Here is a 27406-nt window from a genome sequence, read left to right as displayed (position 1 = left end):
CCAGGTTGAAGCAAAACCAGCGAAACACTTTATAATGACTTTCTGAATAGCGGACATGTAGATGTTGCAGATGATCTTATTGACAGCTTAAATGAAGCTAGAAAGAACAAATGGATTGACACTATCGAAAGGCTGAACTTTAAGCATTCAAGCAGGAAAGCATGGAGCCTTCTTCTCATTCCAATTGCCCCAGTGCAAAAGCTGCTGTTAGTGCCAACTGTATTGAAAATCAGATAGTGGATTTGTCCAGAGCTAAATCAGAAAAATCCCACACTAAAATAATCAGGAAGGAATTGACCAGACTTAAAGAAGATTGTTCTGAAGCGACCAATCTATCGAATCCATTCACTAAAGAACTTCTTGCTGCACTCCAGGGAGTGAACACTGATAAAGCGCCTGGATTTGATAATATTCACCCTGAATTTTTAAAAAACTCTGGACCAAATACAGTGGTGTGGCTGACAAAATTCTTTTCTAATATTCTACAGAGTGGTAGATTACCAGAAGAATTTAAAAAATGAAAAATAATAGCCAGTCTGGAAAACCTGCTGATAAACCTGAAAGTTATAGACCTATAGCACTGCTCAGTGTCTGTCTTAAGTTATTAGAAATATTTCTTTACAATAGAATTAGTACTATTATTATTGACACTCTCCCTCATGAACTGGCCGGTTTCAGGCCTGGGTGCAGTCTGTATAGACTTGACGGTTGCATATGACACCGTATGGAGGAACAGCATGATCTACAAATTCCTTAAAATACTGAAATGTAAAAAAATGGCTCATCTGATCAATGCTATTCTGCCTAATAGAACAATACAGGTAATTATAGATAATGATATGAGCAAGCCAAGAATACTTAATAATGGACTCCCACAAGGGTCAGTTCTGCCCCCCCCCAACTTCCATTCAATTTGTATACTTCTGACCTTCCAAGGACAACGTCTAGAAAATTCGCATATGCTGATGATCTATGCATCACATTCCAACACCAGAACTTCTGTATTATACAGCACATACTAACTAGTAACCTAGAGGAGCTAAACCACTTGTTTTAGAAGTAGTGTTTTATTCAGAGCACTACCAAGACTGAAATATGCTGTTTTCATTTGAACAATAGCATGGCATGAGACATCTTAAGAGTGCCACTAAATAGGAACCTACTACTACACAATTTTAATCCAAAGTATCTGGGTGTAATCCTGGACAGAACCCTCTCAAATATTGCTGCCAAACTCAGAACTAGAAATACCATACTGCATAACTTGCCGGAACAACCTGGAGGGCTTGTGCTCCCACATTAAGGACATCTGCCCTTGGCCTTGTTTACTCAACTGCCTAAATACTGCTCAACTGTCTGGCTGAACAGTGCACACATTAAATTAATTCATACTGTGTTGAATCAGATCAGACAGTGCATATCATTTCTGGAACAATAAAGACTACTCCATCATATTGGCTACCAGTTCTGAGCCACATACAACCGCCACAACTACGATGGCAAGACAACCTGATTCGTAAATATAACAAAATTTGCCAGAATCCACTCCTTCCTATACACTCTGATACTGACAGCTTTACATCACAGAGGCTTAAGCCAAGACACCCGATGGAAAGATGGAAATTAAGAATTATAAACACGTTAACACAAGAATATTTTAATGTTTGCCAAATATTTCAGTCTGAAACTAACAGACTATCCTCAGTGGCTTGATGGGAACAGTTTTTACAAGGTGGAATACAAACAATTGATCACTCAAAAGTAGAATGAGCAGCGTGATGTTACATTGCTAAGCATTAAAGAGAGATAAATTTCATCAGAGTGATTAGTAAATTATAGGTATTAATTCACAATTTCATATAACAATCTTAATTTATAAATTCAATTAAAGATAACATTAGACTAATGTAAGAATTAAAGGTCTCAATTTAAAAAAAATTTTTTTTTAGTGTGTTATCCGGATTAAACTTCCCTTATTTTTGACAAGGATATACAATCATTTCGATTCAAGTTAGGGTGTTGAAGTAAGGCCTCAGCGCTCTCTTTGAATAGGCGTTCAAATTTATAGCGACATCTGTGTAGAAGGCGAGTCTTGGACCAGAGAATGTTGTGGCTTGTCTCTATCCTGTGCTGTGCCAATCCAGACTTATTGGATTTGTTGTGAAGAATATATGATTCATGTTCTTGTATTCTTTTTTCTATAGAGCATCCAGTTTGTCCAAAGTATGACAGATTGCAGTTACAAGGAACTTGATATATACACCAGGCCAGGGCGGCTCGTGCATAGGCACTGTGGAACTGCAGCACCTCCAATTTTTCTCGATATATAAATATATTTATTAATTTATTTATATTTATTTATAATATTTAACTAATTATATGAAGAGGCAAAGGCTTCGATTCGGTGACGTGAAATTATTTAAGTTAAGGGATATTACATTACATCCCATATTGTTTCATAGCCGAATAAGAAACTCAAAGAGTTTCATGCCGAACATAGAAACTATATAAAGTTCGGCGAGTCCAAGCATAAGCAAATACCTGGATAGTGTAACACCTAACCAGTTTGGTAGTGCAACACTGAGGCATCTCATATTAAGGGTGGAGCAAGCTCTGTTCACTATTCTTGGTATTTACCCATAATGTGAAACCCAGTTCCTAGGAGCTGTATTGCTGTTCTACATTATGAGAGAAGGTCACTACCCAGACTGGTTTCTACCTTTATTGAGGTCTCATCAGTGAGTAGGTAGACCTAGTTAATACCAAGTTTGTAGCGAACAGAACTTACATACCCTACTATAAGAATTGCCAAGAAGGTGTCCTAATAAATTACTAATTATATGAAGAGCCAAAGGCTTCAATTCAGCGACGTGAAATTATTTAAGTTAAGAGATATTACATCCCATATTGTTTCATAGCCGAATAAGAAACTCAAAGAGTTTCATGCCGAATATAGAAACTATATAAAGTTCGGCGAGTCCAAGCGTAAGCAAATACCTGGATAGTGCAACACCTAACCCATTTGGTAGTGCAACACTGAGGCAACTCATAGTAAGGGTGGAGCAAGCTCCGTTCACTATGCTTGGTATTTACCCATAATGTGAAACCCAACTTCTAGGAGCTGGGTCTCACTGATGAGACCTCAATAAAGGTTGAAACTGGTCTGGGTAGTGACCTTCTCTAATAATGCAGAACAGGAATACAGCTCCTAGGAGCTGGGTTTCACATTATGGGTAAAAACCAAGAATAGTGAATGGAGCTTGCTCCACCCTTACTGTGAGTTGCCTCAGTGTTGCACTACCAAATGGGTTAGGTGTTGCACTATCCAGATATTTGCTTATGCTTGGACTCGCCGAACTTTATATAATTTCTATATTCGGCATGAAACTCTTAGTTTCTTATTCAGCTATGAAACAATATGGGATGTAATATCCCTTAACTTATATAATATTTAATTATATTTAATCATCAACAATCCTATACAATTCTCTTATTTTGTATAAAAAAAATAATAAAAATCCATCTTGTAGCACTTAGGAGGGCGAAGGAATCTAGCAGCACTGTGTTTACCACAGTGTCATATTGCTACGCGTGCATGCATATGCACATCATAGTGAGATGCGAGCTATTAGCGTAATGCGGCATTATCCATCACTCAGTCCACTGTTGTTTATATGCAGTTTGCGCCAGTAGTAGAGAGTGTTTGTAGTGCTTATCGTGTTTACTCCATCTCTTTAAATATTTGGACATTACAATTAAAGACATAACATTTGTTATAGTTTTGATTTTAGAATATTATTGGGGTTATGATAATGGATTTTATTTTTAAGAAATTTTGAATTATACTAAACTGTATAATTTTATTGATAATAAACAATAGTTTTTCATGAAACAAAACAAGAAGAATATATTTTATTTGTAAATAATTTTGAATTATACCAAACTGTATAATTTTATCGATAATAAACAATATTGTTTCATGTTTAATTTTTTTTTTAATTTTTACCATATTTTGATATTTTATCTAAACACTTATAGTGTGTATGTATATTTTGAATGTTGCAGCACCCCCCACAATTTCAAGCCACGAGCTGCCACTGCACCAGGCAGAGACATAGTTGAGTGTTTAGCTTTAGAAGAGGGGAAATAGGTGGATATTTTGTTAATAGGGATATAAGTGGCTGTTAAATCATATTTCTTCAGAATTCTTGAAATTGGTTCTGAAATCCTGGAAATATATGGAATTGGAACTCGTCGTATTGATTCTTTGTTGTTCTGGATTGGATTGTAGGAATCGAACAGATGTTGTGTAGTATTTTCGGAGAAACCATTTAATTTCATGTGATGTTTGATAGTTGAAAGTTCTTTCTGTAATTCATAGGGAGAGTTAAGCAATTAGTTCTAGCTCGTCGAATTAAACATTTTATGATTCCTGTTTTTTGATAAGTATGATGGCAGATTGTTTGAGAATGCAACGTCCAGTAAAAGTGGGTTTTCTGTAAACTGTTGTTGTCAGAATACCTGAAGGTGAGCGGATGAGGAGGATGTCTAAAAAGGATAACTTGTCTTTTTCAATCTCCATGGTAAACTTAATACGAGAATGTAAGGAATTGATTTTGGCTAAAAAGGAAGGTAAGGAATCTCTGTTGTGAGGCCACATTGATAAGATGTCGTCTAGATATCTAACCCAAAAGGATGGTTGGGGGAATATAGATGAAAACAGGACGTCTTCTAGATGTTCCAAATAAAAGTTGGCTAAAGCAGGCAAAAGTGGACTTTCCATAGCCGTTCTTTAAACCCACTTTTACTGGACGATACATTCTCAAGCAATCTGCCCATCATCCTTATCAAAAAACAGGAATCATAAAATGTTTAATTCAACGAGCTAGAACTAATTGCTTAACTCTCCCCATGAATTACAGAAAGAACTTGCAACTATCAAACATCACATGAAATTAAATGGTTCTGAATATCCGAAAAAACTACACAACATCTGTTCGATTCCTACAATCCAATTCAGAACAACAAAGAATCAATACATCGAGTTCCAATTCCATATATTTCCGGGATTTCAGAACCAATTTCAAGAATTCTGAAGAAATATGATTTAACAACCACTTATATCCCTATTAACAAATATCCATCTATTTCCCCCTCTTCTAAAGATAAACGTTCAACTATGTCTCTGCCTGGTGTATATCAAGTTCCGTGTAACTACAGTCTGTTGTACTTTGGGCAAACCGGACACTCTATAGAAAAAAGAATACAAGAACATCAATCATACATTCTTCACAACAAATCCGAAAAGTCTGGATTGGCACAGCACGGGATAGAGACAAGCCAGAACATTCTCTGGTCCAAGACTCGCCTTCTACACAGATGTCGCTATAAATTCAAATACTTATTCAAAGAGAGTGCTGAGGCCTTACTTCAACTCCCTAACTTGAATCAAAATGATTGTATATCCTTGTCAAAAATATGGGAAAGTTTAATCCGGATAACACACTAAAAAAAATTTTTTTTAATTCATCATCATCATCATCATCATCAAATTCCTGCCATGTACCCTCAAGGGGTGTACAGGATATGACAGTACTACATGAAAAAATTACATCATTACTAACTTCCTATCTACAATTTTCCTCCAAATCAGTCTGTTACTTGTCAAGACTCCAACATTATCAGATCTTATATTTCTATCGTCTAAGGCACTTTGTACCGTATCAATCCACCTATATCTTGGTCTTCCTCTGGGTCGTTTTCCTGCCAACCTGGCAGAGAACACTTGTTTTGCTAATCTTTCCTCTCCCATTCTATTTAAGTGACCATACCATCTGAGATTAGCTCTGCTAACACATTCCTGGATGCTGACAATGTCAAGTTCTTTCCTAATATCCTCATTTTTAATATGATATTGCCATTGATGCCATCTGTTCACGCCTCTAATCTTTCTCAGGACTCTCATATCTGCGGTCTCTAGTCTTTGGTCAAGTGTTTTACTTCTGACCCAGCTCTCAGATCCATAAGTTAAAATTGGTTTGAACACAGTCTTGTATACAGCTAATTTAGTGTTCCGACTAATTTCTTTCTTATTCCATATGAATTTATTCAATTGACTTCCCACGATACCAGCTTTGCTGATTCTGTTGTCTATTTCTATATTTAGTTTACCATCTTCAGTAAAAATTGTGCCTAAGTAGCTGAAATGTTTTACTTGTTCCACAGGTTCTCCATTCACAACACAGTTGACATTTTCAATGATTCTGCCTATTTTCATTGTCTTTGTCTTTTTATTGCTGACCTTCATACCATATCTATTACAACAGCTATTCAATTTAGTCAGAGAATCTTGCAGACTTGTAGCAGATTTATTTAGAAGTATAACATCATCCACATAAAGCAAAGAGCTGACATTAACATCTCCAATTTTGATATCAGGTTTAATACCACATTCCTTCATAATGTGATCCATATAGATAATGAATAACAGAGGGGATAATGTACATCCTTGTCTCACACCAGATTTAACATTAAACCATCTTCCTGTACTTCCTTCAATTCTAACTGCTGACTCACAACTCAGATAAAGACTAAGTATTGCTTGATATAATGCCCCATTGACACCATATAACTGCAGCGTATTGAATAGCTTCTCTCTTGGCACCTTGTCATATGCCTTTTCCAAATCGACAAAACTTAAATACAGATCTTTGTTATATTCCCATGCTTTCTCGACTATTTGTCGTAAAGTGAAGATCTGATCCTGGCAGCCTCTATTTGGCCTGAATCCAGCTTGTTCTTCACCAAGCTTTTCTTCCACAATTCTTCTCAACCGTTTCTCAAGTATACTTGCATAGATCTTGCCAGGAACACTCAGTAGGGAAATACCTCTGTAATTCTCACATTCAGTTTTATTTCCCTTTTTATATATGGGTACTATGAGAGCTCTACTCCAATCATCGGGAATTCGTCTCTCTGTCCAGGCTTTCTGAACTATGCAGTGCAGCCACTGTAAGACTCTTATACCACCATACTTCAGCATTTCTGGTCGAATATCATCTACTCCTGCTGCCTTTCCACATTTCAAGCCTTTGATGGCTTTTTCTACTTCAAGTATGGATATGTATTCCTGACTGCATGCCTGGTCAGTGTTTTTTATCACTGTGCTGTCATCACTGCTTGTTTCATTTAGCAGTTTTTCAAAGTAATTACTCCATACTTCAAGGATATCTTTTTCTCCTGTTTTCATTTCACCTTTATCATCTCTAATTCCTTTTACAGCACTCTTTCCTCCATTCCTAAGCTTCTTCAACAACCTCCAGAATATTTTGCCACCTTCTTGATATTTATTTTCTATATTCTTGCCAAAGTCCTCCCATGACTTTTGTTTAGCTAGTTTTACACACTGTTTAGCTTTCTTACATTTGTCTCTGTATTCTGTAAGAGTAAAAGCTGACTTATTTGCCAGGAACTTTTGATATGCTTTCTTCTTTTCCTTCACTGCCTCTTTAACTTCCTGTGTCCACCAGGGAGTTCTGATTTTTTTATCTTTGCACACAACCTCACCACATGCCTCTCTGGCAGAATCAATCAATGTTTCCTTCAGAGTTTGCCACTGAATCTCCAAGGTTTGATTCCTGTTCTCAAACTCTTTCATTTTCTTTTCAATAATATTTCTGTATTTTAGTCTACAGTTTACATCTGAGAGCTGCTCAACTTTTATTCGCTTTAAAACTTTCTTACATGTTATTCTTTTCAATATGAAATTCAATTTTATCCTGCTCAAGACTAAATAGTGATCACTTCCAATTTCAAATCCTCTGTACACTCTGGTGTCCTGCACCAGGGAGAAAACATCACTATCAACAATAACATAGTCAATGAGACTTTTCTTATTCCTAGCCTCTTCTCTCCATGTGAATTTGTGCACATTTTTATGTTGGAACATGGTGTTAGTAATAACCAGTCCATGTCCTGAGCAGAAATCCAACAGATATTTGCCATTATTATTAGCTTTGCTCTTTTCTCCAAATTTTCCCAAAATATTTTTGTATGTCTCACAATCATTTCCTACTCTACTATTTAGATCCCCAACAAGGACCAACTTTTCCTTTTTCATTGTGTCAGTTGCTTTTTCTAAAGCCTCAAAAAATTCCTCCACTTCTACCTATGAAATTGTGAATTAATACCTATAATTTACTCATCACTCTGATGAAATTTACCTCTCTTTAATGCTTAGCAATGTAACATCACGCTGCTCGTTCTACTTTTGAGTGATCAATTGTTTGTATTCCACCTTGTAAAAACTGTTCCTATCAAGCCACTGAGGATAGTCTGTTAGTTTCAGACTGAAATATTTGGCAAACATTAAAATATTCTTGTGTTAACGTGTTTATAATTCTTAATTTAATGTCACAAGTGTCTCTCAAGAATAGGAAAGATGGAAAGATATTGTCTACCAAAAGAGGTGGATAGATATAGACCAAAGGGAAAGAGAGAGAGAGAGAGAGAGGGTGGGGGAAGACCAGCAACAAGATGGAAAGACCAGTGAAGCTGGAACAGGCATATGCCTAATCCTTGAAAAGAAGAAAGAAGCCAAAGATTGACAGCAGTCCCTGAGTACTTTTTATATGCCTTTACATAAAAAGGCATACATTTCAGATATATGTAAAAGCACTCATGCACGCGTGCGCACTTGAAATGTATTTTATCTATGCCTTTACATTTTATATAAAGGCATACCTTTCATAAAAAGTTAGCAGCTGATTCATCATTAGCTAATTGACAATTTCATGCAAATTAACTAATGAATCAGCTATTAACTTTTTATATGAGAAGAAGTAAGGATGCCGACTGCTCCTCTATTTTTCCAGTTCCAAGAAACAAGAAGAGAAATCTCACATGGTCGTGCACTTTCCTAATGGATCATTTTACGACAGGCTGTGAAATCCAGCAGATAACCATAGATATAAAAATCATTATCTGCACTGTCTACTTTGCGAGTTGTTGCTGTTTTTATAAAAGTCCTTTCTATAAAAAGCATGAAGTCTATTTTAATAAATTGTCTCCTGTAATTTTTCAAATGAAACTGATAATTCAGCCTCATTTCAGATATTCATCATTTTGCTATAAGAGAAAAAAAATTATTTTTTGGAATATTAATGACAACTTGCTTAAAGTTACTTGTAATTCCTTATTCACGTTAGTTCTAGTTCGGCATTAACCCCTCAACCGGCCACGACGCCTATAGACTTCGAGATAAATCTGGATACGAAGCTCTAAAACCCATTGAATAACATGGATAAGAAGTGCAGTTTGGTATCACTATTTCATCCACGTTGGCCGGTAGGGAGGTTAATAAGAGGATTAAGTTGAGAAGTTCAAAATTCTGATTTTCTTAGAGTTTTGAGCTTAGTTGGGAAAGACGTTCGCTGGACAAAAATGTAATACAGTACTCAAAATTTGTTTCATATATTTTCTTAGGAATTTCTTATATTGAAACTCAGTGGGAATTGCCATTCTAAGTGCTATAAATTCCTGGATACTTTCTTGGATTTGTAGATATAGCAACAAAAATGCTAACCAACAGAATGGCTATTAATAACCAATCAACAGCATGTTGTTTATTATATTGCGACTGCAAAAAGACTGAAATGAATACCCAGATTACTATTTCTTAGATAATCTTGTATGGATGCTTTGACATTGATTATTATCACTAATGTTGTTCAATGGAAAAACAGATGTCTAAAGCTAATAAATTAAATAAATTTATTTAGCTAATTAGATCATTGTCATCATTGAAAAACAGATGTCTGAAGCTAATAAATTTATTTAGCTAATTAGATCATCATCATTATTGAATTCCTGACATATGTTGAAAATATCATACACAGAGAAAATGAAAAATGAAGATGTTTTAAAGAAAGCAAAAATGAAAAGAACATTAATGAAAATAATTAAAGAATGACAACTTAAATATTTTGGACATCTAACTAGACGAGAAGGCAATTCAGAAATTAATATTAGAAGGGAAACTGGATGGAAAAAAAAGGAGAGGTAGACCCAGGAGAATGTGGTTTGAAGACATTAAAGATTGGACTGGCTTGAATTACCATAAATGTTATTACAGAGCAGCAAAAGAAAGAAAAAAATTCCGTGACACGGTTGTCAACCTCCTTCTAGGGGATGACACTTGAAGAAGACATATACTCTCAAGGACGTGTACAGGATATTATGATAGTACTACATGAAACTTCCTATTAACAATTTTCCTCCAAATCAATCTGTTATCTGTCAAGACTTCAACATTATTAGATCTTACATTTCTGTCTTCTAAGGCATTTTTTACTGTATCAATCCACCTATATCTTGGTCTTCCTCTGGATCTTAGCAAAACAAGTGTTCCTCTGGAACACTTGTTTTGCTAATCTTTCATCTCCCATGTGACCATACAGGTGGTATGGTCCCATGTAAGTGACCATACCACCTGAGATTAGCCCTGCTAACACATTCCTGGTTGTTAACAATGTCAAGTTCTTTTCTAATATCCTTGTTTTTAATATATTGCCATTGATGCCATCTGTTCACGTCCCTAATCTTTCTCAGGACCCTCATATCTGTGGTCTCTAGTCTTTGATCAAGTGTTTTTGGTGGAATTGGTTTGAACACTATCTTGTATACAATTAATTTAATGTTTTAACTAATTTCTCTTTTATTCCATATAAATTTATTCTGTTGACTTCCTACCATACTGGCTTTGTTGATTCTGTTGTTATTTCCATATTTAATTTACTTCTTCACTAAAAATTGTCCCTAAGTAGCCAAAATGTTTTACTTGTTCTATAGGTTCTCCGTTTGTGATGCAGTTATATTTTCAATGTTTCTGCTTATTTTTGTCTTTGTCTTGTTATTGCTGATTTTCATACCAAATTTATTACAACAGTTATTCAGTTTAGTCAGGGAATCTTGCAGACTTGTACTGGATTTATTTAAAAGTATAACATCATCTGCATGGAGTAAAGAGATGAGATTAACATCTCCAATTTTGATATCAGATTTGATACCATTTTCACTCATAATGTGATCCATATAGATGAAGAATAACAGTGGAGATAATATGCAATAAAATATCCTTCAATTCCAACTACTAAGCTAGCTCTACACAGCATTTAGCTTTCTTACATTTGTCTCTTTATTCTCTAAGAGCACAAGCTGACATATTTGACCGGAACTTGTGATATACCTTCTTCTTTTCCTTCACTTCCTCTATCCACCATGGAGTTTTGATTTTTCTATCCTTGAAGACAACCTCACCACATGCCTCTCTGGCTGAATCAATCAGTGTTTTCTTCAGGGCTTGCTACTGAATCTCCAAGGTTTGGTTCCTGTTTTCAAACTCTTTCATTTTTTCTTGAAATATGTTTGTGTATTTTAATCTACAGTTCACATCTGATCGCTGCTGAACTTTTATTCACTTTAAAAATTTCTTATATGTTATTCTTTTCAATATGAAATTCAATTTTATCTTGCTCAAGACTTGAATGGCGATCACTTCCAATTTCAAATCCTCTGTACACTCTAGTGTGTGTCCTGGACCAGTGAGAAAACATCACTATCAGCAATAACATAGCCAGTGAGACTTTTCTTATTCCTTGCCTCTTCTCTCCATGTGAATTTATTGTGCACATTTTTATGTTGGAACATTGTCCATGTTCAAAACAGAAATCCAACATGCATTTACCATTATTAATAGCTTTGCTCTTTTCTACAAATTTTCCTGAAATATTTCTGTATATCTGACAATCATTTCCTACTCTGCTATTTAGATCATCCCCAGCAAGTCTGTTGCTTTCTCTAAAGCCTCAAAAAATTCCTTCACTTCTACATTAGTAGAACCTTCTGTGGGACCGTAGGCACAAATAAGTCTGATTGTCCTCTTCCCCATTCTGATATTTGCTATTCCTTCTTTTCCCCCGATTACTATTTCCTGAATAGAATATTTTGTATTTATTGCTTAGAAAGATCTCACCAGTTTTTTTTTTTTTTTTTTTCCAGTCGCCTGTATTATTTCAATCTGGTACTTATCCAGTTCTTCTAGTTCAGTGGTCTTCAAACTTTTCGCCATGAGGGCTACATTGGGTACTTCAGCACTCTTCTGCAGGTCATAGTAAAAAAAAAAACTCTAGAACTAGATATGAGTTTTATTGAAAGCAGATAAAAACTGATTAAGGAGTATGTGAGATTAAATTATCGTATATTAATTACAGCGAACACTGTCAGCCAATTCTCATATTTTTATCACAAATTATAATAAAACCATTAATGTGAATGATGTAACTGTGTTTGTGTTTTTAAAATCTATTAAACTCAGGTTCAAATTTTGAAGTGCTAATTACAAGTAGTGATTTCAAATTTTCATCAGATAAATTTGCCCTGTATTTTTACTTGATATATTTCATTCGGGAAAAAGTTTTTCACAAAGATACGTTGTCCCAAAAATAGAGATAAATTTAATAGCAAATTTCTTCAAATTTGCTTGTAAAATTCTGTAAAATTCAAGTTTTTTTTCTTTGTTAGTCCATTTTAACAGACCTTTTACGGTCAGAAAGACCGTAGCATGGATTACTATTACTTTTTGCTATTCGGGAATATATTTTGAACACAATTTTAATTAATGCATTTGAAATCTATCAACATCCCGATTCTTATTGAAAAATTAGTCCAATTGGCGGGCTGGATAAAATCATATCGCAGGCTGCATCTGACCTGTGGGCCGTAGTTTGGAGATCCCTGTTCTAGTTAATTAGGTTAATATATCAATATTTTGCCTTGGCTACTAAAGCATCTTCATCGACACAAAGAAATATGTTGAGTGTGTTTACACAGGCACTAATAGGAAGGCAAACACGGTCTGATTGTCAAAGCATGCTCCTACAGTCCTAACTGCACCCTCTATGGGTTCAGTAATGGACACTTGATGACAGTCTCAAAATGGTGATCTCCCAGATTTTTTTGCAGTGTGATGCAGCTAAATTTGTTCAGGTTTGTGGAATGTTGTAGTGCTGTGGCTGATTACAGAAATAGTGTTTTTTCCTCTCTGATTTTAATGTCTTTTTGAATAGGAAGGACGTTTTCTTCCATTAGATCTGGTGATCTGTATCCATTGACATGGTTTACCAACCTGGAATAACTGTAGTTTAGATGAAGGATGTATTTTCTGTGTTCTTTTTGATGGAAGAACTGCCAATATCTATTTAAAATCTTGCAGGAGCAAGAGATACGGTAGATCCCAGGATAGTCCACATGGTGGAGAGGATCTTTAAGTCAGCAGATAAGGGTAGCTAATTTTTGGTAAGGCGTGATGGAAACCTCTCTTCTTAGTTATTGTATGCTTACTGTCAGGTAACATGGTCATTAATAAGCATATATCTAAAAATGTTACTTAATAGTAATTTCAGGATTAGTTATACAATCAACTCTCACCATAGAAAACTAGCAAAATCACAGCTATAATCACTTTCTTTAGTCAGTTTGTTTTAACATAGCATTGTAGGGACTTGAATCAGAACTTTTCAGTAGTTTGCAATAGTGAGCTAATTTGCTGTGGTGGTTTTTGCTATAGCTGGAGCCAATCTTTAACTGAAGCATATACAAGGATTAACCTACTTCTTTTACAGTATTCTTGTGTTATTCTATTAATCTTTATAATCTTCTGCTTAAATTATACTCAACAAAATTATATTCTTGTTTTCATCCTTACCAAGCATAAGCAAATAAAAGTTTGTCCAAGCAGTCATGAAGATAATTCTTTCTTTTAGGATTACACAGTGAAAAATTTCTTTTAGGATTCATAGTGAAGAATTTATGGAGACAAAAACCGATGTGTAGGAATAATGGCTTTACTTATAATTAAGAAAATAACACTCAATGTTTCGAAAGGTTATCATCAGGAAAACATACATTTGCACAGGACACAAAAGTAAGATAAATCTAAATGCTTTGTTAATTGTTTGTCCTAGCCTGACCTCTGGTGGGAAAAATTATAATAAAAATAAATATTTAAATAAATGCCTACTCCCTGTATATACAGGAATAAAAAGGTGTTAGCTGATTTTTTTTCTTTTCTGATGTTTACATTAAAATTTTTTTTTAAATTTTACATCTCTAAATAAATAAAAATAAAGTTTTATAGTGGAACTACATTAAACGCATCTCTACAGTCCTCTTATGGTTTTATTGTGTTGTGTTGATTTCTGCCATCATGTTGGATGCTCTATTAGTTTCAAATGAATTACTAATCTGTCATTCTTGTTTAGATTTAGATGATGTTTCAGCATCTCACAGAATTCTTTAAACTTTCTTTTGAACCAGGTTTTGAACCAAAACCTGGTTCAGTGTAGGGACTTGGTGTCTTTCCAGTTGATTCTATGACATGTTTGGAGTGCATGGTCTGACAGGCCTGTTTTGCCATAGTGGAGGAATTTAATCTGCCATTTATGTTTGTCTTTTCTTATTGGGATGGTGCACCCTGTTTTCCCTATGTATGGTAAGTTGCAGGTGCACTGAATTTTGTAAACTCCTTAGTGGGCAAGGTAGAGATGGGAATCTTTGGATGAGCTGAGTATATTTCTTAATTTTGCAAAAAGTCTGAAAGTTGCCTTATTGTTGTATTTATATAGTGTTCTATCTATTTTTTCTGATATTCCCCTAATGCAGCATTTCCTAAATTTTTCCTATGACGGAACACTTCACAAATCATGAAATTTTTAACGGAACACCTTGGTTAGAGTCACAGCATTTAAAACCATTCCATGCTCATATTAATATTAATTTTGATAATTTTTCACGGAACACTTATTCACGTTCCTCAGAACACTGGTGTTCCACGGAACACAATTTGGGAAACCCTGCCCTAATGTATGGTATGGCTATGGCATTCTTGTAATCTTTTTTTTGCCTTTAATGGTATTGTGGGAGGATCTTGTGTATTGTTTTTTTGTTATAGCCATTTTTTATAAACACTTGGCTAATAATTTCATATTTCTTTGTTCAGCACCTGCTCATTGGAGCAAGTTGTTAGGCCTCTATGTTTGAGGGTGACAAGAATGTCTAGAAAAGGAAGTGAGTTATTATTTTCAATCTCAATGGTAAATTGCATATGTTTGTGTTGGTTGCTCAGGTGGCTTAGGAATGTATTTAATGTTTCATGGCTTAGGGGCCAAATGGCAAAGATATCAACATATCTGAGGAGCTAGACTTACTTTGGGCTTTAGGCTTGCTGAATCTAGAGCTTGTTGCTCAAAGTCTTCCATGTAAAAGTTAACTATGGGAGTGGGAGGTGGGGAGATCAGCCCATGGCTTTTTTTTATTTTATTTATTTTTTTTTTTTTTAAGATAAAAATTATTTTGCTACATGAAATACCTGGAGTGAAGTATGTGTGTAAAAAGGGTTGTGAAATATGTTTTGTATGATAAGAATAGTATCATTGATCAGGACTGTGAAAAGGGTAGTTATGTCAAAGCTGAATAATAAATCTTCGTCATTGATTGTGATGGTCTTAATTTTGTTTATGTAGTGTTGTGTATTTTTTATATAGGAGGGGAAATGACCTATCAACTCCTTGAGTGTAGCTGCTAATTTCTTTATTTTTTAATTTTATTTTTTATATATATATATATATATATATTTTTTTTTTTTTTTTTACCAGAGGTCAAGCTACGATAAATAATTGAAAGTGCATTTAGATTTATCTTACTTTTGTGTATTGTCACGTAGCTTGTGTCCTGTGCATATGTATGTTTTCCTGATGATGACCTTGATATTAGAGGTTGAAACATTGAGTGTTATTTTCTTAATTATAAGTAAACTAATTATTCCAACAAGTGGTTTATTGTCTCCATAAATTCTTTACTATGAAGTCATGAAGATACTTAACTATAAATTCACACGTGTGGCACAGTAATTAACTTTTTAATATGTAAATATTTTGTCTTAAGTATCATAAGACATCATCAGTACAGTTATAAACAACAATAGGAATTATTGTTGTTTATAACTGTATGTGTTTGTTGTTAAAAACACATTGTTTATAACTAATGTGTTTTTTTGAATTATTCAAAAAAACACATTAGTGCAATGCTTACATTGGAATCCCTCTATGTATACAGTTGCATGTTTAAGGACTAAATGTTATTGGACTGTAATTAAATTAAAACTGATAAATTTACTAAAATAAAGAGCCAAAAGGCTTTAGTTCGGCAATGCAAAATTATATTAAATCCAGCATTATTTCAAAGCCGAATGTAGAAACTATGAAAGTTTTGTATGAAATTTGACCAGAGAGCTTACAGGAATACATTTGCCAGCATTTACAAGTTGTCTAATGCGCGGACCTTATAGGAGACATGATCGCTTGCCTAAGCATTCATATATTCAGCTTCTATTGGTCCATTTTGATAAGGTTTCACTTATCAAAATGGATGATCGCCTAATTTTTAGAGAGGGCTTTACTTAAATAATTGCCTTGTCTCTGAGGAGAACCAGTCAGTTCGAAACAGCTGTCAGGCTAGTGAAACCTTATCAAAATGGACCAATAGAAGGCGATTATATGGACACTTGTGCAAGCGATCATGTCTCCTATAAAGTCAATGCTGGCAAGTATATTCCTGTAAGCTCTCCGGTCAAATTTCGTACAAAACTTTCATAGTTTCTACATTCGGCTTTGAAATAATGCTGGATTTAATATCTACTTGATTTATATAACTGATAAATTTATTTTATACAGTTGAGGATAACAATTTCCCAAACTTTTGGGATAGTGAGACAGTCATTACTGTTAAGATTGAGTTTGTGCTGTAAGGCTTCAGCACTTTCTTTATACAAATGCTCATGTTTATATAGGGATCGATGTAGTAGCTTGGTATATTGCCATCGTATCCTGTGGTTGGCATTTTCAACTGCATGTTGTGGGAGACCAGATTTGTGAGGTTTGATAAGATGGATGTTGTCTTGATGTTCAGAGATGTGTTCATTTACAGATCTTCCTGTTTGTCCATAGTAAGAGTTTGTGTTTTGGAGAAGATAACAAATTGTGAATTTGGTTTATTTGTTTATAGTTAGCAGTGAGTATGTATTCAAAATTTTTGACAAATGTTCAGATGCCTTTGATATATGGTATAGAAGTCCTGTGGGCTTCTTCTTGTCTAGATTGTTTTGAAGGATGGCTAATTATTTTTTGTGTTGTTATTGGATTAAATCCATTTAATGAGGCTGTATCTTTAATAATTTTTAATTCTTGTTTTAAAGATTCTTCAGAGGAACAAAATTTGTGTGCTCTGGATACCAAAGATTTTATGATGCCATATTTTTGAGATGGATGGTGAGCCGATGTGTTGTGGATATAACGACCTGAAAAAGTTGGTTTTCGATAGACCAAAGTGGAAATGGAACCGTCTTGATTACGTTGGATGTGTACATCGAGGAAGTTAATACCTTTCAATGATTCCTTTTGTAGTGTGAATTTGATGCGAGGATGTAGGTTGTTGATATTATTTAGAAATGAGTCAAGTTCTTGTTCTATATGACTCCAGACTGCAAAAATGGCATCAGCATATCATAGCCATATTGCTGGTTTTTTGGGTCAAGAGTGAAAATTCTTTCTTCTAAGTGTTCAAGATAAAAGTTGGCTAAGTTACGTGATAAGGGTGAGCCCATTGCTGTTCCTTCCTCTTGTGAAGTAACCTGATGTGATTGCAAATTTGAATAATTTCACAATATTAGATGGAAATTTTTTGGGTTAACAATTCCGTTGTCTCTTTCTGAGGGATATTAGTGAAGAGAGAGACAATGTTGAAGCTTATTGTCTGTATCTGAATCTTATTATCTGTATCTGACTGACTCTTATTATCTGTAACTGACATGTCTGTATCTGATGTATCTGACTTTTTTAATGTCTTTTATTTTTGTGTGAAATTCTGTGGAATTTTTAGCGATGAAGCTGAATGGTCTATGAGGGGACAAAGAAAGACAAAAAGTTTGATATTTTATACAGGAGGCTGCTTATAGAATCCACGGTAGAGGTCTAAACGGACAGTTGCTTTTATGTAATTTAGGTGAACCATATATTCTAGGAGGCCTTGAATGGTATGTTTTAAGTCTTTTGATGGTTTCCTTATCTATGGATGTTGTTTCATCTAGTAACTTGTTGAGTTTTTTGAGCTGCCTTTTGGTAGGATCATAATTAAGCTGAGAGTGTGTATTGTGATCTCGAAGCAATAAATTCATTTTTCGATCATATGAATTAGTATCTAAAACTACAGTGGTATTCCCCTTGTCTGCTTTTGTGATAATTATGTTGCTATTACGTTTTAAGAGTTCAGTGCTTTTAATTTTGAAGGTGGGATATTCAATTCTTATGGTTTGGCATCATAGATCACTTTGGCTATTTCAAAACATAGTCTATTGGCTTCAAGACTAGACAGATGACTGGTGTTCCTTTCAATATTATGTATGAAATCTAGATAAGGAATACATTTGGATGAAATAGCAAACTTAGGACTTCATACTAATACATTCAATTCATCTTCAGTTAAAGGATGGCCAGATAAGTTAACAACCCATTTCTCAGCAGGTAATTTGCTTGTATTTTTCTTAGATCATTCTAGTAATGTTAGGTATTTTTTATCGAGATTTACGTTGCTTGTTTCAAATGTTTTGATGCCTGCATTTTTTGAAATATTAATAACCATGTGTAGCAAGTCTTGATTTAATGTATTTGATAAATCAGCTTCCAATTCTGTTATTTTTGTGATATTTATTGCCAGTTCCTTTTTTGAAACTCGTAACTGATTAAGCAACAAGGAATGGCTAGCTTTTTGATAAATTTTATGAGCACTTTGCGATTTGATAACTTCCTTTAGCTTAGCAAAAGTGGGAATAAGGTTATTGCATCTGTGTTTCTTTAAAAATGAGATTCTCGCATGCAGCTTACTCAGTTTCAATTGAAGCTTTCCTAGTGAGTTGCTCTTCTGTGCTGTCAGTTCTCCATGAAGGAATAAGACTTTCTTATATAGAGAAACCTGTGGATTATTCATAGCTCTAAATTCATATGTATGCAAAAGTAATTAACTTTTTAATTTTGTTTCTCTGAAGAATCTTTAAAACAAGAATTGGAAATTATTAAAGGCCTCACTAAATGAATTCAATCCAATAACTCAAAAAATTATTGTTCACCCTTCGAAACATCAACTTAGACAAGAAGAAGCCCACAGTACTCCAATACCATATATCAAAGGCATCTCTGAACATTTGTCAAAAATTTTGAAGAAATACAAACTCGCTGCTATTCTATAAACCAATAAACCAAATTCACAATTTGTTACCTCGAGAAGACAAACTCTCACCTCTGATGCTACCTGGCATATATGAAGTGCCACGTTCTTATAACTTGTTTTACTATGGACAAACAGGAAGATCTGTAAATAAACACATCTCTGAACATCAAGACAACATCCGTCTTATCAAACCTCACAAATCTGGTCTCGCACAACATGGAGTTGAAAATGCCAACCACAGGATACAATGGCCACACACCAAGCTACTACATCGATCCATATATAAACATGAGTGTTTGTATAAAGAAAGTGCTGAAGCCTTAAGGCACAAACCCAATCTTAACTGTAACTATCCCAAAAGTTTGGGAAATTGTTATCCTCAACTGTATGAAATAAATGTATCAGTTTTAATTTAATTTAACTGCAGCCCAGTAGTATTTAGTCCTTAAATATGCTACTCTACATAGAGGAATTCCAATGTAAGCATGTGCACTAATGTGTTTTTTGAATGTAATTCCTATTGTTGTTGTTTATAACTGTACTGATGATGTCTTATGATACTTAAGGTGAAATATTTACATATTATTAAAAAGTTAATTACTGTGGTTTACATGTGAATTTATACCATAGGTTTCTCTATATAAGAAAGTGAAGATACTTAATATGCACATTCATGTTTGTTCATTGTTGGTTAACGAATGAAAACAAGAATATAATTTCCTTTTGTAATTTACTTATGAACAAGAGGGAGGGGCAAAAATTGATGCAGTTGTCTCTCAATTGGAATATTTCAATAATATGTTGGTACACCATTTTGATGTTTGTGTGTGTGAAAACATTATTTCTGCCAGTGATTTAGCTCTCTGTATCTGTGGTTGTAACACCCACTCAGGAGACTCGGTAAAAGTGAAAACTAGTCTGGGTGTGATCCTTCCCATAATGTATTGCTGTATACACATCTGAAATGAAATGTGCTGTGAATAATGGGATACTAGAGCAATCTGCTGAAGTCACTGCCCCTATATACAAGTAATGTGCAAAGTTTTGTTTGCTTACTGTTGGATAAAGAATAAAAACATGAATGTAATTTCTTGTCAGTTTGCTTTCTGAGCCAGCAAAAAAAAAACTTGCTGTGATGTGCTTTTAGGTTCAGAATCTTATTTTGAAACTCATTTTTCTCTCCAATAATATTTGTATATTTGATGTATAGTTCCACTGGAAGTTATTCTACTTTGATTCTATTTAAAACTTTCACACATGTGCTTCTTTTCAGTATATTTACTTGTGCTTTTTTTGAAAATAAATGGTGATCATTTCATGTCTCAAATTATCTGTGTACTCTTGTTTTCTGAATTACTGTGAAGATATCACACAACTTAGTTATCACTCAAGAAGTTTTCTTATTTCTTGTTCTTTTGTTGTGAATTGTGAATTTATACATGTTCTTAGATTGGTGCATGGTGTTTGTAATGACTAGTTCATATCCTGATCAGAAATTGAGGAAGCACTTGCCATTATTATTATGCTTGTCCTTTTCTTCAAATTTTCTCAATATGTTTCTATATTTCTATTTTTTATGTCCTGCTCTGCTGTGGTTAGATCTTCTACAAGAATTTTTTTTTTTTTTTCTTTATGTGAACTGAATAGGGGAATCTTGTTTTAAGCCATAGGCAAATAACTCTCATTGCTCAAAAACTCATTTTGAAATTTGCTCATATGACTTTATTTCCTTCCCTTCAAGAAGTTTCTGTTTAATGTTAATTGCTATAGTTTCCCCTTCCTTTCTTTAATTACTATTGCCTGAATATAACATATTTATTATTTATCAGTATCTCACCTGTTTTAATCCTCTTTGTTTTGTTAACATCAATTATATTGATATGATACTCCTCTCTGGATTTCACTTCTTTTCCAGTGATCATTTACACTTATTGGTGCCTATCTTCAATTCTGTTACTGAGGATGAGTTTGTTACAGCAACTGACTTTTCATTGTTTACCTGTTTCTCTAAGAACAATGTCATCCTTTTTTAACTGTGGGACATCCCCAGCCAGCATGACATTTTAGCGAATTTTAAATTCATTTTAACCATTACTGAATAAAATTTAGTTGGTTGGCTAAGTCCAAAATTGCCAGCCTACCTTCGTTTTTCGTGTCTTTGTAGATACCTAATATCAGAACATCATGAGAAGAGGAGGTTTGAACATTGTGTTTGAAGAATGTGTCTCCACATTCCTGACAAGCTGTGTGGAAGTTTCATCCTTGTTATATAGCTGTGATTCATAAATGACCCCAGATTTAGGTAAATGTTTAGATATGACCATTTTCTCTAACAGTCATTCAGCAGCCTAATATATTGAGATGAGTGAAACCATAGAAATGTTTCAGTTTTGGTATCCTATCATGCCACTCAAATTGTAAATTATCCTTATTATTCAAAACTGAAATTTAAAAATTAAAAAAAAAAAAAAAATCTTTTATTTTATAAGAAATAAAGAAGTTATGAACAACCTGTAACTTAACAATATGTATTAAAAATATTTTTTTGGGGCAGGGGGGGATTTTACTTGTTCATTCTTTGATCTCCAGAGAAGCATTTCTGGATTATCTGGTCTTTAGCAACATACTAATGTATAATAGGTTTATAACTTTTCATGGACGGGATTCTCATTACAAAAAATATATAAATAAATAAAAACGCCCTACCAGATTGTGTATTTTATTCAAGATTTTTAATTTCAGGAGAAAAAAAAAATCTGGAAAATGATTTAAGCAATTATTACTTCTGGAACATTTTACAGGATTTATGTGATCACATTAGTGTCCTACAAGGGACTTTTTGTTGAAGTAAAGAAGAACGTTGAAATTCATTAGCAAATTGTCCTCGCACATCTGTTACCAGCATCCTGTTCAGACTGTAAAGATTATGCACCTACTGACCTATATATAATTTAGCACATCTTTCTTTTGCATATGGTAATAAATATAAATAATAATTATAATAATCCAAGGTACTTTAATAAATAATAATAATAATCCAAGATATAGGCCCTTAAGGCCCACAACTTGCCAAATTGGCTTTTGTAATCATAATTTTAGAACAAGGTGATTAGCCTTATGCCTATATGTATATATATATTATATTTATAAAATTAAAATTTAACTGTCTAGAACCCGAGAAAGTATAACAAAAACCTTTAATAAATCACGACTACTTTCATCGGTGTTCCGACTTCTTCAGGTGAGTAAGAATAAGAAATAACATAAGACTTATAAAAATAACAAGGTAAAAAACATAGACTTTCCAGCTTAATAAAAAGAAGCAGAATAGCAACAGTCATATTTGAATAGGTGACCGCGTGCTACTGTTGGCATGAGTTGAATGTGTGTGACAGCTAATTTTAGAGCGCTAGTATTGGATTACTGCGCTATGGGAATCAGGCAAATTGTAGCTTAGATTGTTGTTCAAGTGTGAAGGGTCCAGAACGATTTCTTTTGATTCTATAATTCATCTTTCAAATTCATCCTTGCATATATATAAATTGGTTGTGTGGTCCCAATCAACTTGGTGTGGCCGTTCTTCGAGGTTAGAGTTTGCAAAGAAGAGAACATGACTGGAAAGGGTGCTCGCTTATGTTCTATTGTAGGAGATGTCATGTCTATGTTCCTCAAGACGAATTGAAACAGATTTATCTGTCTGGCCAAAATAAGGTCGACCACAGTCGCACATAACTTTATAAACACCAGGAAAATGCAGTTGGTTGTGTTTTGGTCAACTTAGAAAAGAACGAAGTTTTGGCAGAGTAGTATAGTCGGTCTTTATGTTGAATTTCTTCATAATCCTAGATAGTTTTGGGGTAAGAGAGCTGATAATGGTAACTGTATATGAGTGATAGGGTTGGATTCATCTTCTTGTCGAAGTTGTTGGCATGGTCTCAAACGTTTAGTGATGTTACGAGATGAATATCCATTATTTAAGAAGGTGTCTTTCGGGAAGTTAAGCTCTCGTTGAAGGTCTTCTTCTGTGGAAGTGAAACCTTCTATAGCTACTTTAAAACCTAAATTGTGGTTATGCTACATTGACGACGTCGTCCTTATCTGGGAACATGGTTTAGAGGAACTTCAAACTTCCTAAACCATTTAAATAATCAACATCAGAACATTAAATTCACATGAGAACTAGAGATTAGCAGCGTTCTCCCCTTCTTGGATCTAAAGATCAGTAGATTATCTGACTGTCTTAAATTTTCAATTTTTCGATAAACCACCCACACTGATAGATATTTGCATGGCTCTTCTCATCACTTCCCTCCTCAGAAACTGGCCATCATCTCCACCCTTGCCTATCGAGCAAGATGTCTCACTTCCACAGAAGAAGACCTTCAAACAGAGCTTACTTCCTTATATATATATATATATAAATTTTATATGTTCTTGCCAGTTTCTAGGTTAAATATCTCAAATTTCTGGGGAAAAAACCCATGCTACTACCATGTGAGACTGTTAAACTCACTTTCAGTTGAAAAACCATAAGGTTCTTCATATTCTAGGTTGGATTTGAATGCAGATCTTTCCAACCAAAGGCTCCATTAAAACTGGCTGGACTATGGAGGATCTTTGCATAGAGTAAGTAGCAAAATGTATAACATAAATATGGCAAAATTGGAATCATAAAGAATAATGCTGTCCGATGAGTTCAGAAAAAAGGTTATTTTAAGTTATAATTATTATTACAACATTCAGGATCACTTTTGAGAAGACAGCTGAAACCATATCTACTACTTTCAAAATTGTCATCAGAAATATGTCTAAGTTTGAAGAATAAGTGTTTTTAAAACTGACTGCTCACTGTGTCTTTCAAAAAAAAAGAAATCTTTCACATCACATAGATTATTTCACCTAAGGCTTCATCAAAGGGTAGTAAGAATGGATTTTCTTTTTCTTTGAAGCCCTTCCTGTATTTCTGTGTGCACACTCGTGCTCATGTACTGATAATTAAAAGCTTTATACATTAATCACAAGAGTGATTAATAGTATTTTTTATTCAGTAATGAAGATTCCAAAATGGGAAGTAAATATGTTGCATAGCTATGATATTAATCATCATTAATTAATCAATAAAGGTATTTTGGAATAAGATCATACTTTGATGCTGTTATTTCTTTTTAGTTATTCGCTTTATTTATTTATTTTTCAGTGTTTCCATTGTTTACGAAGATACCACTTAACATCACTGTAAAGGCTGGAAATACAGCAAGACTAGAATGTGGTGCAAGAGGTCAACCTAATCCTGAAGTAGCTTGGCAGAAGGATGGTGGAGATGATTTTCCAGCTGCTAGGGAAAGAAGAATGCATGTCATGCCAACAGATGATGTTTTTTTTATTGTTAATGTAAAAGCAAATGATATGGGTGTTTATAGTTGTACTGCAAAAAATGCAGCAGGAGTTATAGTTGCTAATGCTACAGTTACTGTATTGGGTAAGTAACATGCCATACTGTTCTATTTTTATTGGTATATTATTGTTTAAAAAACAGTAATATAGAAAAATTTACATTGCTTTTTTTTGACATATAATTGCTGCTTAGATAAAAAGGAAATGGTGACATGACTTTGTCTATCCCACAATCAAAGGCAAAACTGAACATTCACTTTCACTCTGTTTAGCAAATAGAGGATGTAATTAATGAATGCTATGGAGTCAATTGATTTTGCAATTTAGTATCATAATGGTAATTAGTGGACGTTACTGAGAGTTAGTGACATTATTATACTAATTTATAAATCCTCTGGAATTCGTATCATGACTCCATTATAGAACTAATAAATTATCATCATCGTCATTAAATTCCTGCCATCTACCTTCGGGGGGGGGGGGGGGGGGGGCAGGATATGATGGTACTACATGAAAAATTTACATCATTACTAACTTCCTATCCACAATTTTCCTCCAAATCAGTCTGTTACCTATTAAGACTCCAACATTATCAGATCTATTATATTCTAAAGCACTTTTTACTGTATCAATCCACCCATATCTTGGTCTTCCTTTGGGTCTTTTTCCTGCCATCCTGGCAGAGATCACTTGTTTTGCTAATCTTTCCTCTACTATTCTATATAAGTGACCATACCACCTGAGCTCTGTAATGCATTCCTGGATGCTGACAAGTTCAAGTTTTTTCCTAATATCCTCGTTTTTTAATATGATAGTGCCATTGATGCCATTTGTTCATGCCCTTAATCTTTCTCAGGACTCTCATATCTGCAGTCTCTAGTTTTTGGTCAACTGTTTTACTTCTGACCTGACTCTCAGATCCATAAGTTAAAATTTATTTGAACACTGTCTTGTATATACAGCTAATTTAGTGTTTTGACTAATTTCTCTCTTATTTGTTATAAATTTATTCATTTGACTTCCTACCATACCAACTTTGTTGATTCTGTTGTCTATTTCCATATTTAATTTACCATATTCACTAAAAATCATGCCTAAGTAGCTGAAATGTTTTACTTGTTTTATAGGTTCTCCATTCACAATGCAGTTGATATTTTCAATGCTTCTGCCTATTTTCATTGTTTTGTTATTGCTGACCTTCATACCATATCTATTATAGCAGTTATTCAATTTGGTCAGGGAATCTTTCAGACTTGCAGCGGATTTATTTAGAAGTATAACATCGTCTGCATAAAGCAAAGAGCTGACATTAACATCTCCAATTTTGATATCAGGTTTAATACCACTTTCATTCATAATGTGATCCATGTAGATAATGAATAACAGAGGGGGTAATGTACCTTCTTGTCTGATACCAGATTTAACATTAAACCACCTTCCTCTACTTCTTTCAATTCTAACTGCTGACTTACAACTCAAATAAAGACTAAGTATTTCTTGATATAATGCCCCATAGACACCATATAACTGTAGCGTATTGAATAGCTTCTCTCTTGGCACCTTATCTACAAAACTTAAATACAGATCTTTGTTATATTCCCATGATTTCTGAACTATTTGTTGTAAAGTAAAAATCTGATCCTGACAGCACATCCTATATTTGGCCTGAATCCAGCTTGTTCATCGCCAAGCTTTTCTTCCACAATCCTTCTCAACCATTTCTCAAGTATACTTGCATAAATCATACCAGGCACACTCAGTAGAGAAATACCTTTGTAATTCTCACATTCAGTTTTATTTCCCTTTTTATATATGGGTACTATGAGAGCTCTACTACAATCATCTGGAATTTGTCCCTCTGTTCAGGCCTTCTGAACTATGCAGTGCAGCCACTATAAGACTTTTATACCTCCATACTTGGGCATTTCTGTTCGAATATATCTACTCCTGCTTCTTTTCCACATTTTAGGCCTTTGATGGCTTTTTTCTACTTCAAGTATGGATATGTATTCCTGACTGTATGCATGTTGAGTGTTTTTTACCACTGTGCTATCACTGCTTGTTTCATTTAGCAATTTTTCGAAATAATTACTCCATACTTCAAGGATATCTTTTTCTCCTGTTTTCATGTCACCTTTATCATCTCTAACTCCTTTTACAGCACTCTTTCCTCCATTTCTAAGCTTCTTCAACAACTTCCAGAATATCTTGCCACCTTCTTGATATTTATTTTCTACGTTCTTGCCAAAGTCCTCCCATGACTTTTGTTTAGCTAGTTTTACACACTGTTTAGTTCATTGTTTAGGGCCATGTCATTAGAACAGATTAGTTTAGCCCTGTTGTATAGTGTTTTTAGTGTATAGTGTTTAGCGAACTAAATCACATCCTCAACACTTTCTCAGCCAATGGCTACCCCCCAAAAAAATCCAAAAAATATTAAAACCTACAAATCAGAGCCCCCCCCCCCCCTTCCAAACAAGGATTACTCTAAATCCATCACCATTCCCTACATCCGAGGCACCTCGGAAAAAATTACCAAAATCTTAAAAAAACATGACCTGACCTCCTGTTACAGGCCGCTCCACTAAAGAGCAACCACTTCCCCTAGACCTACCTGGTCCCTTGCAGCTGTAAACTGTCTTACTTTGGCCAAACAGCGAATATCAGAATTTCTGAA

At 34.3% G+C, this 27406-nt stretch overlaps 1 protein-coding gene across 1 annotated transcript in view; it reads left to right on the top strand.

The window, feature by feature from the left end:
• Positions 1–27406, top strand: part of LOC150106600 (uncharacterized) — a 468912-nt gene that overhangs the window by 345924 nt on the left and 95582 nt on the right. The window contains exon 15 of the mRNA XM_090393439.1: positions 24533–24814. Coding sequence (XP_090249565.1) covers positions 24533–24814 — 282 coding nt within the window. The remainder of the gene's footprint in view (positions 1–24532; positions 24815–27406) is intronic.

The sequence above is a fragment of the Typopeltis vanoorti genome, chromosome 5 (genome assembly GCF_054136105.1).
Source record: "Typopeltis vanoorti isolate ZY-2024b chromosome 5, IOZ_Tvanoo_1.0, whole genome shotgun sequence".
In the NCBI taxonomy this organism is placed as follows: Eukaryota; Metazoa; Arthropoda; class Arachnida; order Uropygi; family Thelyphonidae; genus Typopeltis; species Typopeltis vanoorti.
This window is presented reverse-complemented; position numbering and strand designations above follow the sequence as displayed.